At 47.2% G+C, this 15,001-nt stretch overlaps 1 protein-coding gene across 1 annotated transcript; it reads left to right on the top strand.

The window, feature by feature from the left end:
- The first annotated feature begins 4,289 nt into the window (after window positions 1-4,289).
- LOC118788231 (oxidative stress-induced growth inhibitor 1-like) lies at window positions 4,290-9,759 on the top strand. Its single transcript, XM_036544187.1, has 5 exons — window positions 4,290-4,356; window positions 5,373-5,509; window positions 6,473-6,664; window positions 8,171-8,262; window positions 8,793-9,759. Exons 1-5 carry the CDS (start codon window positions 4,290-4,292, stop codon window positions 9,757-9,759), a joined length of 1,455 nt encoding a protein of 484 aa, XP_036400080.1.
- Window positions 9,760-15,001: the final 5,242 nt, after the last annotated feature.

A 15,001-nucleotide genomic window follows, 5' to 3' on the forward strand; every position in this document is an offset into this window, starting at 1 on the left:
TCCTCGCTCGTTACTGTTAACGGCACATGAGGCTGGAAAATTCCGGAAGGACGTGGAGAATGACAGCAGCAGAGGCCAGTATGTGGCTCGGTAATTTCTAATCTCATGACCTGTGCCTGCTCTCAGCCATAAACAAACCTGGAGGTTAAATACAATTAACAACCGCAGACAAAGCTGGAATGAAGTTCAGTATGTAAATATAATATTTTACTACAAATTGAAGAGAATATTACATTTTGGAAAGTTTAATCTCGAAGGGGTAGGCAAATTAAATTCAGGATCAGGACAAGAAACTTCAGAGAAGAGAGTTTGATTAATTGAAGGCATTGATTATGATGTGAATAGAAGAAGCATTAGCTTGAGAGTTACGCAACTATTGAGTTATGTCTTCAATAACGATGTTGCATGATACTACACTGCTATGTTGATAATCTGCTCAGGTGAGAACTGATCTCTGAACAGTGCTCAATGTATGTGCACGTTTGCGGTCGCTTACTGAGTCCTAATCAGGGATCAGTTTCACGTGGAATACCTACCAGAGGCTTCAAATAAAAGTTGCCGTTAAGTGCTGATCTAGGACCAGTTCTGCTGTTTACCTTACTATGGTTAAGCGGATAGGATTTTGGTTGGGGGATCTTGTCCTAGATTAGTTCTTCTGGGCAACTTATCTATCAGATGGCGTACATTGATGGTTGTGTACACGTCTAAGAGTTTGTGGAACTTGTGTGTAAAATCTTATGTGTTTCTCCCTCCACTCAAAAATACAGTAGTATGTGTATGTGGAAACCAGTGAATGTACTAACACATGCAAAGCAAGCTCAAAATGGTTTCAGCTTATGTCATGTCACCTTTTTATGAGTTGGTGACACAAAAGAAAGAAGATTTGAATTTTTTAGACAAAGTACACTGATCATTGCAACAGCATCTTTGGTTGAGCTACTTCCTGTGAGCACTTTGCAAACTCGCATTACCTTAATTGATCTCTTCACTATGTACTTCCCACATGGAAAGAACCTATGGGTCGAAGATGGTGAGATGTTGTTACTGCTGGTGGTCAGTAAGGGGCGCTGGAATTTGCAGGACTGCATCTTCGAGTCACAGCTTAATAAAAGTGGCATCCAACAGAACTGTGTGGGCACAACCTTCAGAGTTAGACTTTCACCGCATTTCCCTCTGAGAGACCTTCAAGCTTACTTCACTTCGCCGTTGTCTTTGTGAAATGGGGTCTGTGATGGCGGTGGCTGTAGCCAGGCGGCTGTGGCCACGGCGGGTGACGCTGAACTCAGGTGACTCCCTGAAATGGTGTGTACACAAAGCCAGGCTGCGACTTTGATAAACTTCTGCACGGCATCGCTGTTATCAGGACTAATGAAAAGGAAAAAAAATCAATGTTGTGATAAGGCCTCTTAAAGGCTGATTTTACCATGCGGTTCTGGCAAAGAATTGCTTCACACAGGTCAGGAAGGCGGGGGGGGGGGGGGGGGGGGGGGGGTGGGGGGGGCACTGGGGGGAATGTGTGCCAGCTTAGAGAGTCAAAAACCATGATTTCCTCTCACTGAGCCACTGATTCTGTCTGATGTCTGAATTGATTTAACTAATTTTTTACTTTTGGTTTGGCAGCTTTTCATTTTTGTTGATTGTTGTATTGACTGTATGACGTTCTGCTCTAAAGCTTGTTTGAATTTGCCCCCGAAACGTACCAAAAGAATGTAAAGAAGAATGAGAGGAAGGATTGTCGTGGCTCTTGATTAAAAATTTCTCTCGATTGCAAACACCTTTTCAAATACATGGAACGGCAGTGAGAGAGGAAGCTGTCCTAACGTACAGAGGCTCTGAGCCTCCTGTGTTTGTTACTGATTCTGCCAGTACAATGGCCTTGTTTCCTGACGTAAACATTAGCTGAGTCATTGGCTTCTGTTTACCAAATTATATAATGCTTTTTGTAATAAAACTACACCGCATCGCTGCCAGCAGGCTCAGAAGCCCGTCCCCCTGACAGCTGTCAATCATCAACATCTCAGAGGCTGCTGAATCATGGTTTCCTAGCAGTATTTTTCCAGCCCACCCCCCTCCGCACCCCAGAGAGCCTCTCCGATGGTGTGTGACCAGAGTAGAGTGACATTGCATATTTAAACGGTGAGCAGCGCTCTCTCAGACACACGCCCACCTGTCTGACGTTGCATATTTAAACTGTGAGCAGCTCTCTCTCTCTCTCAGACACACGCCCACCTGTCTGACGTTGCATATTTAAACTGTGAGCAGCTCTCTCTCGCTCTCAAACACACGCCCACCTGTCTGCTGGCCCTGTGAGCTGATCTGCTCCTCTCCTCTGATCTGCTCCTCTCCTCTGATCTGCTCCTCTCCTCTGATCTGCTCCTCTCCTCTGATCTGCTCCTCTCCTCTGATCTGCTCCTCTCCTCTGATCTGCTCCTCTCTGAGCCTTGGCTGTGTCCTCTGTCTGCCACCTGCTTCTCTCACCTCCTGCTCTCAGGTAAGCACACATATCCTGTTTATACCTGCTGAAGCCTCACCTGCTCAGCGGCTGACTTCAGGCTTCACTACCTGTTCTGTGTTTACACCTGTTCCCTCCTAAGTCTAACACATCAAACTGAGCAGTGTTCTCTATCACTGATGCTCTCAGCTGACATCCCTCCATGCAGCACAGTGCATGAAAGTAACCTGTTCTGTATGTACCTGCTGTGTTCACACCTGTTCTGCCTCTTCTGTGCTCTGTTGATGATGCTGTCAGCCGATCTCCCTGCGTGGAGCACAGAGAGTGAGAGTACCGTCAGGTTGCTTGCAGTTCCGACAGTGAGGGTGGAACCGAGCAGCTGGAGAAATGAGTGTTTGCACGGAAATGACAGCGTGCAGCGGGGCAGTGAGTCGGAGAGAGAGGCTGAGCCACAGGAAGCCTGTGCATCTGATTAAACCGCTCACACTCACACTCACACACTCACACACTCACACACTCACACACTCACACACTCACACACTCACACATACTCACTCACTCACTCACTCACTCACACTCACTGACATACACACTCACACTCACACTCACTCACATACACTCACACTCACACTCACACTCACACTCACTCACATACACTCACACTCACACATACAGTCACACTCACACACACACACTCGCACTAACACACATACTCGCACTCACACACATACACTCACACACACGCACACGCACTCGCACTCGCACACATACACTCACACTCACACGCACTCACACTCACACTCACACACACACAGTCACACTCACACACACTCACACACATAGTCACAGTCACACTCACACTTTCACTCACTCACTCACTCACACTCACACTCACACTCACTGACATACACACTCACACTCACACTCACTCACATACACTCACACTCACACTCACACTCACTCACATACACTCACACTCACACACACACATACACTCACACTCACACACACGCACTCGCACTCGCACTCACACACATACAGTCACACTCACACACTCACACACATAGTCACAGTCACACTCACACACATACAGTCACACACACACACACATACACTCACACTCACATACACTCACACATACACTCACTCGCTCACATACACTCACACTCACGCTCACACTCACACATACACACTCACACTCACTCACATACACTCACACACACTCATATACACTCACTCACATACACTCACACACACTCACTCACTCACATACACTCACACATACACTCACTCACTCACATACACTCACACATACACTCACTCACTCACATACACTCACACTCACACTCACACTCACACTCACTCACTGACATACACACTCACACTCACTCACGCAGCAGCCTGGACCACCTCCCAGTGCCTGCTGGTGCCTGAGAGAACCACACAGCAGGTTTTAAATGAGTGTAGCGTCAGGGGAGGGATTTGGACTGCATTTCGGAACCCTCTCCAGAGCGGTCACAGGGAGAGCTTTTCTTTGGGGTGTGTGAACATGCAGGGGCGCGTTTCTGTCTGGGTTTATTTCCTCACTGTTTTTTCCCTGGTGGCTGTCTCTGTGTGAGCAGATCTATTAAATCCTGTCAGGGTGTTGGGTGGCGGTGTTGACACTGAGGATTTGATTGGTTTTCTGTGGGGCTCGGGTCTGTGTAATCCTCTCTCATGTGTGAATGTCTCCACAGGTTTTGGAATCGGGCGTTTGCAGCCTTTATAAACTCATCCACAACACAGACGAAACACTCATCAATACTACACATACAACACACACACGGGGGACACAGCAATGACCCCTGGGCTGAAGGGACCCTCTGGACTCCGCCCCCAGGAGCCTCTCCCAGTGATCATCATTGGTAAGTGTGTGTCTGATGGAGAGCCAAACAGACATCAGCACCAACCCTGATCATGTTGTTCTAATATCCTTCCAACAGAGGATAATGCAATGAAAGCTCAATCACTTTTCTGAACTCAGAAATTTGTGATAGCAGATTTAATGACAGCTATAGCTGTGTCATTTCATCAGCATCCCCCTAACACACACACACACACACACACACACCCACACACACGTTAATATAAAAAAGGCACAGTATGTAGGTCACATCCTGCAAATGGCACGTGAAAGTATAGCCCGTCGTGTTCTTAAAATGGCTGATGTCCCAGCTGGCTCTGGTCAATGATTGACAGAAAGTAAAATGAATGAATGTTAGGCTCGAGGGTAAAACGGTCAGAGAAGTTCACGACTGTTAAAAGCACAACGTAGCCTTTTTCTTACTGAATAAATCAAAGCTTTTTTGAAACATACCTAGGCTCATTCCACGCTAAAATATAACCACAAAAAAACGCAAAAGCGTTTATAATTCAGGCTCGCAAGAACCAATGTCTTACCATGTCATCCTTCCAATCCAATACGCAGCAACGCATTTTAACTTAATTCTTTCAGCGCTTGCCTAATGCCTACCAGGTGCTTAACATTGCGAGGACTTCCAGTGTCTCCCGGAAACCTGAGAGTCGAAACAACGAGGCACATGCCGGCGGAAGCGTGCGATCTTTCCCAGTGCAGCTGATAGAAAAAATGTGGAAAAACTGCAACATTTTAAATTATAACAAAATCTGTTGTTTTTAAGCCAGCAACAAATCTCAAATGGTGAGGAAAAACTCCCACAGAATCGTTATAAGTGACCGTGCAGATGTAACTGGAGTACAGCTATGCTGTGAGCTGACAGAAGAATGCTTGTTTACAGCTTGTCACTGAGATGCTGGAACTGGGTAATGTGATAGCTTTGATACGTGGAGGTGCTATATTTCTGGCTTCCTGTGTTGTAGTTTGTTTACCCTCCTCTGCGTCCTGTTGTGTGCGGTATCCTAGGTAACGGTCCCTCTGGAATCTGCCTGTCCTACTTCCTGTCTGGTTACAGGCCCTATGTGAAAGAGGGGGCGGCCCACCCCAACCCCATCCTACACAGGAAACTTCAGGACATTTTGGGCCAGTCGCTCCTGGAACAGGTACACTGCACCCCAGCACCACAGGCTCCTGGAAGACCTGATAACCCCTTTTGCTGTGTTGTATTTTTGGTCAATAGCATTCTGAAGTCATAGGATGCCTGACTGTTAAGTTGAGAAATTTGAACAATTTTATTTTTATCATTTATGTTTTTTCACTGACCTGGAAGGTGGTGGAACTGCAAAATGCAACAACATTTTCTCTTCGCCAAGACTGAAGCGAAATATTAATTTAAAAAAAAAAAAAAGAAAAAAAACTCTATCAAGCTTTCAGGGCAAGGAAAACACTCCCCAGTCACTTATGCTTATTTGTGTAGTGCATATTCAGGGGGAATTGCATTGCAGGGGAGCTGTGTCTTGCAGTCTTTGAAGGACTGACTGGTACGCAACATAACCACTGCTGCTGTGTCACTCTCCATAATGCATTCCGCTGATCCAAGATCAGTGCTATGTGTTTGACACAAGCCACACATCCACATATGCCAGAGCCCAATTGAAGGGTGTCAGATAGGATTTCACTAGGTTAACTATTAAACATGATACTGGAAGGGCCAGTCAGCAATTCTGTGTGTGTGTTTGTATGTATGTGTGTGTGCGTGTGTGTGTACACGCACACATTTGCGTGGGTGGGTGTGTGTGTGTGTGTGTGCACGTGTGTCTGTGTGCATAAGTTGCAACAGCTGTAACATGTCATCTGATCAGAATATAGAAAACCAAGGCTTGTAACTAATGTGTTTCCAGTCATTGTAATGTACTTTGCAAAACTCAGTTGCTTTGTCTTGTCAGTGTAGCTAATATTCTTCCTGCATAATTTAAATCCAGTCTCTGTGCTCTTGTTCTGAGCTGACACACTGCACAATAGACACTGACTCACACACTATCAGCTTAGCTGCAGAGGTACAGGGGCCTTGTGCATCGCGGGGTAATGACTCCTCTCACCTTTCTGGGGCCTTACTGTCCCTGCAGGACCTGGAGTACCTGTCGGAAGGTGTGGACGGACGTACCTCTAGCCCCCTGGGTCTGCTCTTCGATGCTCTCATCCGGCCAGAGGGGGACGTGGGCGGGGCGGCTGAGTCGCTGCTCACCTGGCGCATGGAACCAGAGCAGCGCGTGCCACACCTGGTGCTGGGCAAGGGCCCACCTGGAGGAGCCTGGCAGGTAACTGATCTCAGACCAGTATTTGCGAATGACCCCATACCCAACAGAGGCCCAGATCACCTGGTCCAGTGCTGTTTCTTTTCTGATGAAGGCCTGATAATGATTAATCTTGGTAATGGTGAACATTCAGGAACATAGTTAAACCTGAGAAATGAAAGCTGTCTGTACCGTACTGTACTTTACTGATTAATGTCCATTTGAAACCACAATGAAATGAATAGGATATGAAATTCTTGGTTTCCCCCCCTTTTTGTGTGATGAGATTTAACTAATTATTTTCATCTTCCTCCTCAAAAGCAGAAAGGTTGTTTAGTTTAAAGTTTATTTAATTAATTGAAAAACGATTATCTGTATAATCTGGAACAGCAATGTCATCTGTTTGTGGAGGGGGGGGGGGTGTATGTTGGTTTTTATTTGAGCAAGTTACACATTTCCTGTTTACGAGCTCATTAGACACCGTGACTGTATTTCTCTGCAGGAGGACGGAGCAGAAGGATTTCCCACCTTAAATATCCTGCTGTTTTACATTTTTTAATTTGCCTGCCTGTGTTAAACAGCTTCTCCAGGAAAGAAAAAGAAACATCCTCACCATGCATAAGGCTGTCAGCTGTGTTCATTTAACATTCCTGCATAACACTTGTCATCCGAGATTCTCATTCGGAATACACTTCACAGTTAAATGGCCTTAATTAAACAGCAGAAGCTTGGAACGGTGGCCCCAAATTCACTGAAAGTGCGCTGACTAATTACCCAATCACTGTCACTTCTGTCCAAGTGCAGGGTTTCAGGACGGCTCCTCCTGTTCATACATCGTGTCTTATTCTTGTACCTGAAAACTAGCAAAGTACATACGAGTATAGACAACACTAAATTATGATGCTCTGCTAATCCTCCTTCACTGACACACGAGGAGCCTCTCACTAGTATTGGAATGGTGGAGTAGTAGTTTTGAAATGCAGGTGTCACGTTCACTGTGTAAACACATTGTGAAAGTGGATGTCAGCCACCCCACGCTGACTGAGGTTTTTAAAGCCGAAGCCAGGTGAGGAGAGTATGAGCAATGCCCCCCCCCCCAACCTGCCCCCCCCCCATCCTCCTGTTTACACAGCTTAGTGCACCAGAGTCACACAGACCCGCTGACATCACCTGACCCAGGATTCCGCCGACCCACATCAATAATTGCGGAGGTGACAGGAAACCCGCAGACAGCCTTGTCTCTGTGGCAGCAGAGGTGACAGGGGCAGAGTTCAGACAGGAGTACACTCCTGTCGTACACACACCGGCTGTGGGGTGACAGGTACAGGAGGAGTAGGGGAGTGGGGGAAGGGTGGGTACGGTGGAATTGTACCTTGCTCTGGGCCTCACAACCCCCAGGTGCATAGTCCAAACTAACAGAAAGTATTCTACCTCTCTATCATTTTTCCCCACCTGCTTCTCTCTCCCCCTCTCCCATCTCCTCTTTCTCAAATGTTCTCTCCTGTTTGCCCCCCCCCCCCCCCATCCCAGTCGATGGAGGGATCGATGGTCACCCTGAGTCTCGGGGACTGGATGGAGATGCCAGACCTGTCTTTCAGAGACTGGATGACGAGGCGGGGAAGGTGAGTCTGGGTCATTTCCGTTCAGCCGACTGCAGAGAAAAACCATACTTTCAACTGTATGGCATGCCAACCAGCCCCCCTTACTCAGCGGAAACTAATGAGGGCTGGGGGGGTTTACATTAATTAATATTAGCGTAGTGCTAATCCGGCTCTGTGAAATGGCCTGTCACTGACAGCGTGAAGAACTCTTATGTGCATAAGAACAAAAGAACTTTAATAATGAGAGCAGGCAACTAGCCTCCTTACTCTGCCTATAGTCTGGAGTACATGGCACCGTGTCAAACCTCAGAGCTGTCTGCTTGCACTGCATTCCTGGTAAGCCATGTATTAATAACTCTCTGAGTGGAAAAAGTACTCCACAGTGCGTGTGTGAAATTTACCTTTGACTGGTTTCCACCTGCTGTCTTCATGTTCTGCTGACAGGACACCTTCTGTCTTTAATCTTCAATCTCTTTAGCTAGAGAAAGAGACAGAAAAACCTCTGTCTACAGTGTGAGCCTCACCGCAGACCGTGCTTTTCCCTGTGGCAGGCACCTGCGGAATAACAGGGCAACGACCCGGGACATCGCTCAGTATTACCAGCACTACGTGGAGGCAAAGGGCCTGAAGGAGCACTTCCGCAGTGGGGCCCGGGTAACCTCTGTGAGGCCACTCACGCCGAGCATGCTGGGAGGAGAGGGTCTTTCGGTGGAGCCGCACACGCTGTACCAGGTACAGGGCGTTCGGGAGGACAAGGAGGGCGAGGGAGGGGCGTTCTGCCTTTATGCCCGGAACGTGGTTTTGGCCACAGGGACGTATGACTGCCCGAGCAGGCTGGGGGTGGGGGGCGAGGACCTGCCCTATGTGTTCCACACCGTCGCAGACCTGGAGCGGGCGATTCGGGCGGGGCGGCTCCGCCCAGACTCGCACCCCCTGCTGGTGGTGGGGGCAGGCCTGACGGCGGCCGATGCCGTCCTATTGGCCCACGGCAGAGGCGTGCCCCTCCTCCACGCCTTCCGCCGTGATGTGCGGGACTCCGCCCTCGTCTTCAACCAGCTGCCCGAGCTCATGTTCCCCGAATACCACAAGGTGCACGACATGATGCGCTCGCAGGCGCTGACCAGCGGGGGGCGCTACGCCGGCTACACCAGCCTGCCGCAGCACCGCGTGCTCGGCTTCTCTCCCAACGGGAAGTGCATCCTGCAGGAGGTGGGGGGCGGGGAAAGGAAGAGGCGGGTCTTCCAAGTCTCCATGGCGCTGGTCCTGATAGGCTCCAATCCCAACCTGTCGTTCCTGCCCGACGAGGGGCGTGGCCTGGCGCTGGACCCTCTGCAGCCTGTCAGCGCCAAGCGGAACCCGCTGGACACCGACCCCTTCACGTACGAGGTCACCCAGCAGCCTGGCCTGTATGCCCTGGGGCCCCTGGCGGGCGACGGCTTTGTCAGGTTCCTGCAGGGTGGGGCACTGGGCGTGGCTGCCTCCCTGATGAGGAAAAGGGGCTCGGCTGTGACCGTGTAAGGGTGGGGAGGCTGGACCTCTCTGCACGTTTGAGTAAACCAGGCGTGTGAAACCCAGGTTCATATGAATGCTGATTTCACACAAACCGCTGCTCTGAATGAACTCATTGGCCTGGCCATTGCTCATATGTTTTCATTGTACATTTCTGTAAATAATACCACAGCAATGTGCTGTAGCGGTAAGGAGCAATTCCCCACCGGGGCACTGTTGCTGTACTCTTGGGCAAGGCACCTAACCTACAATTGCTTGTATTGTATTGCATTCCATTGTATAAATGGATAAGTTGTAAAAATTGTAATCTATGTGCATCACTCTGGATAAAGGCGTTTGCCAAATGGCAATAATGTAATGTAATGTAATACTTGTGCTCTCTGCTCAAATGAAATTTCCGTCAAACACACTTTGGGGAAATGCACAGGCAGGAATGTGTAAGGCTGAATCAGGGGAGTCTGTCGGTGAAAGAAGCCACCTTCCCTCTGAGCAACAGGCCCAGAGACAGAGACACAGCCTGAGAGGCAGATGACGAGACTGCTGTGAAACCTTGGCTTTCCCTGTTATTCCTTATTATTTCCTATTGCTTCATGTTTGGAAATGTTCATGTACAGAGTTATAGCTTTTATTTATATGCACCTGTGTATATATTTCTTGATATGTTCATTTTTTGTTGAACTTTATTTAAAATGATAACTGTAGATCTAAGACCAAAACAATTCACTATTGTAATGACTTTTCAATTATGGGTAAAATATTAAACTTTTTTACTATCATTGGTGGCCTGACATTTGTGTGAAGATTTAGTAGCCTTTAGTGTATTGATTATGTATCAATTCTGAATTAATTTTGTTTATAGTTTTTAAAATAGTTTAAACCCAAAAATCCAGTTTGTGGAGGCTAATTATGCTGACAACTTGTGGACAGAATGTGTTTGTCTTTTCTTTTTTTAACTGGGTGATTGTTGCATAGATTATAGGGATGGCAGGTGTGCCATTGACCAAGTTAGAGGTTAGGGTGGTATACCCCACTTCAGAAGCACGGCAGGGCTACACTGTGCAATGCGCTCGGGATGTAACAGTGGCCTGGGTCATCCAGCAGGGGGCATCATGCTGGAAGAGGGCCGTTGGTTCACACAGCTGGAGCAGAAGCTGCGACAAGTGTATCTCCTTCCAACACGTTATACTGAAGATTTAGAGGCCTTCCCCACGTCAGATGAAATGACCTGGGTTAAATGAAACGGACGAGCTTATTAAGGACGGCACACGTTTTCAAACCCGCTTCTTCAGCGCGTAAAGCGGTAAAGCGGTGCGGTTCCTGTGGCGTTATGAGTTGCAGTCAGAGTTGCTTTGCTTTGTGCCGCCAGCAGAGGGCTGTCAATCTCTGCGAGCAGAAAGTAGTCTGTCACACCAAGCCGACGCGAGAAAACGCTGCTGAACTGCAGAAATACATGCTCGGCTCTGCGGGGAAACAATCCATGGTTAATGGCGTTAGTGATGGGATTCCAATGCAAGCAGTAGCTGTTTCCATCACGCAATAAATACGTGACTTCTGTTACTTTACACTGAAGAGAAATTCCCCGTCGACCTTACGGTCTGTGCCATTTAAATAATAATGTCTACATAGATAACTACTTGTGTAAGAAATGCTCGCACTTTGTACAGAATTGAGCATTGTCTAAGGTGTACAGTCAGGGAAACGGAGCAGTGTTTTTTTTTTTTTACTCAGTGTCGATTATTAAAATAATACCTGGGAAGTAATCCTACAGATACACCGCCACGTTGCAGAAGCATGCTTACTGCGAACAGCACGGAGAAAGGGATTAGAGGGCCAGTCGGATGCCTGCGGTTCATCCCCCAGCGCGGGCTGGACGGGATTGATAAAGCAATGCCAGTGAAATTAAAAGTGGGTCATTCTAAACCCGCGCATCCGTGCAGCGAACCGTGTCGTGCCGGGAATTTAGGTGGATTGCCCTGTGTGGCATTCTCAGCAGCCGACAGCAATGCGTTCAATGTGAGGAACGAATTTCAATGAAAAGACTTCTGTGACACGTGTCTTTTTTCCCCAAGCTGAAGTGATATGTTGAATTGTCTGCAAATGAGTTTTGTACGCGTACCGTGCAGCTATCTGAAACCCAACGCTTTTCCCTGTCAGCCCCTTAAAGCAATATAATGTGCCGTGTTCTCTTTTTTTTATGCTGTATTGTATTACGTATGGGGGAGTGTTGTAAACAAATACCATTTATTCACACTTAAAGTACAAAACAAATGTGAGAACGCGTGCGAAGAGAACCGTTCCTTTTAACGAGGGGTCTTTGGTAAAAGGTGGAGTTTTCGCAGTGGATATGATACGTTATTTGGTCCGTTAAGGCATGTTCAAAACATTAAGACAGCGAAACAATTCTTTTTGTTCTTAAAGGTCAATGACAGGACAAGAAAAAAAATGTATGTGTGCTTTTATTTCGTTTTTCTTTTAAGTGCCATCCGGCTGCATGCACACCAGACATCACAGGTTCTATAAAAAGACGCTGTTACTGGCCTGTACAAATATGGACAAATTCGGAAGGGAATGTGAGCACTTTGCCCTAGTAGATCACTTTGGTGAGAACCATGAACACTCCTAAGACACGATCAGAAATACTAAAAGTAAAGGTAGAAATTCTTAGGACACCTGGAGTTCAAAATGACCGCGATTTTTCTTTATGAGTCGCGATCACTGAGTCTGGCAAACTGGGGAAAAAGTGAATTACTAAAGGGAGTGGTGATTTACTTTCACTGAGCTGGGAATTCCATTGAATCATTTGAGTAAATACCAGGACAGCACCAAAAATGAGAGTGTGCCAGGTCCGGCCTCCATGGGCGTGGCAGTGAGGCTGAGTCTCCGTGAGCACATGCAGACCGGGCTTTCGGGCATCTCCACCTAGGTGCCTAATAAAAGCCGCATTTTCGCACCGTTCCTTGAAAGCAGCGGTGCGCCGCTGCACCTTTCACACGGGCGTGCGAGAGGGTGACCTGCCCTGGTGTCAGAGCACCGCACACAGGCACCCAGCACAAACTACTACCGCCAAGGAAATACAGCAAATGAGAAGTCCTTATCGAGAGCACAGACACTGATAATGTATAGTCTGTTTGACTGTGAAAGGGGGGGGGGGGGGGGGGTGGGGGGAACCACAATGCTGAGATTCTGAGTAAAATACTCCCTTTGTAGCAGTTAGCACATAACGTTCTCATGACGTTGCTGTGACGCTGTGTCAACGTGAGACAATGTTAGAGCAATTTTTAGGATGCCGAGTGCTGATTGCTGTGTGAAGGTCATGGCCATTATGATGACACAGTGTGAGTTAAATGTATTTTTTCTGGTTAAATGAAATATTTAGATACTATCTTAATTTGAAGTGCAGTACCAGACAAAAATTTGGACACAGTTTTCTTTATTTTTCACTATTTTCCACATTTTAGAATAATAATAAAGACATCAAAACTGTGATGTGCAGGTCATCGCATTGAAGAACGCCTTACTCCCTTTGATCTGACCTTTGACCTTTACAAACGGACAGACACACAGTCCACATTCCAGCAAATGAAGTGTGAAGCAATTGGCTTGGACAGCATCCAATTATGACTCACACTGGTGACACTGGGGGCCACATCTGAGTTTAAAACAATGAGCAAAGTGCCTAATTGTTCTGATTAACACACAGCCCTGGAATTCCATCGCAGGTCCATATACAACTGTATTGTCTTCACCAGAAATACTGCTAGGCTTGCATTTTTTAGTGTAACGAAGTGTAACCAGGGGCATTTGGGAAAGATGAGTCTGTTGTGGAGGTGTTGCCACCAACTGAACACAAGTGGATGTCTTTTGTGGTACCAGGGACCCAGGTCTTTCAGAAAGGCAGAGTCAGAGCTTTAAACAGTGTTGCAGATACCATAGAATATACCGTCTATAAGGAATGCTATTCACCACATATGTAGAATTACTAGATTGGGAATTCCCATTGAAAACATTGTAGGGTGTGTGCAACATGGCTTCCAGGAACGGTCCTCTGAGCATGCATGGTAGATGCTGATTTGATTTAAGTAGTTGTTCCAGACTATCAGGGTCCACTGGAAATCACTGGTCTCCTGGCATTCATCCTCACTCAAGTCTTCATTAGTGGAGTTATTCGATTGGATGGGAGCTCAAATAAACACTTTGTCAGGTACCCATTAGCTGGTGGATGAGAGCAGTCTCTAAAATGCTCAGGACTGCGGATCTTTAGAACCAGACGTGAACACCGCTGTTCTGGACCATCAGACCATCTGTGTATATCCACCCAGGGCAGCTCATACTGATGTGATGACAAACCCATACTGTCCTTGGTTCCTTTTTTGGCCCTTTAAGTGCTCTGTGTACAGCCACACAGCCTTCACTGCTCCCTGTATCTCCAGGCGAGCTTGCTTAAAGAGTGGGGTGGAACTGGAAGGGTGAATGGGACTGGCTGTGGCTGGCATCCTGGAATTGAGTCATTAATCCTCTATTTGTTTCTTCGTTTATTATTATTTATTTCTCTGTTTATTTGTTTCTTGCTCTTGTTCTCCCAACCCCAAACCATTAACTCGGGAATTATGTGTAATTATTACTGAATGACTTTGGGTATGTGTGTATCAACTGACATTGGGGTGTTAATTGTGTGTGTATGTGTGAGTTTTCAATTTTGATCAGCAGATTGCTCTTTGATGGCTCTGTTGTGGTTCTGATGTTTACCTTCTTGTGCACACAGAGGTAAAAAGAAGAAAATGCATTTTTTGGCTGGTGACAATTGTCTGTGAGGGTTCACTCTCTTGCTTTAGAGAAACTGTCTGTGCAATGGGGGGGGGGGGGGGTGTGGAAGTGAAGGTTCTGTCACATCACTATTGGCATCATGTCGAACCCAACGCCACTGATCTGAACGCCATAAACAACCAATTCAGAAAACTCCCTCTCTCTGCTTAACATCCTATCAGAGCTGTCTGTGAAGCAGTTGCCTCACTCCCTCTGCCCCCCCACCCCATCCCACCCTCACGACTGTGAAATGGACTAATTCCATTAGAGCTGGTGAAGGCAGTGCCTCTAAAGCCATCTGATCCAGTTTTAATGGGAGAGAGCCGCCTGTGAACATGTCACCACGGCCTCTCGGATGACAGCCCACGATGGATGCTAATTATCTGCGGAACATGGGAACTGACCCTGTGACCAGTATCTGCGGCTAAATGGATTTAAAAATCCTGTC

Source organism: Megalops cyprinoides, chromosome 13 (genome assembly GCF_013368585.1).
Source record: "Megalops cyprinoides isolate fMegCyp1 chromosome 13, fMegCyp1.pri, whole genome shotgun sequence".
Lineage (NCBI taxonomy): Eukaryota > Metazoa > Chordata > Actinopteri > Elopiformes > Megalopidae > Megalops > Megalops cyprinoides.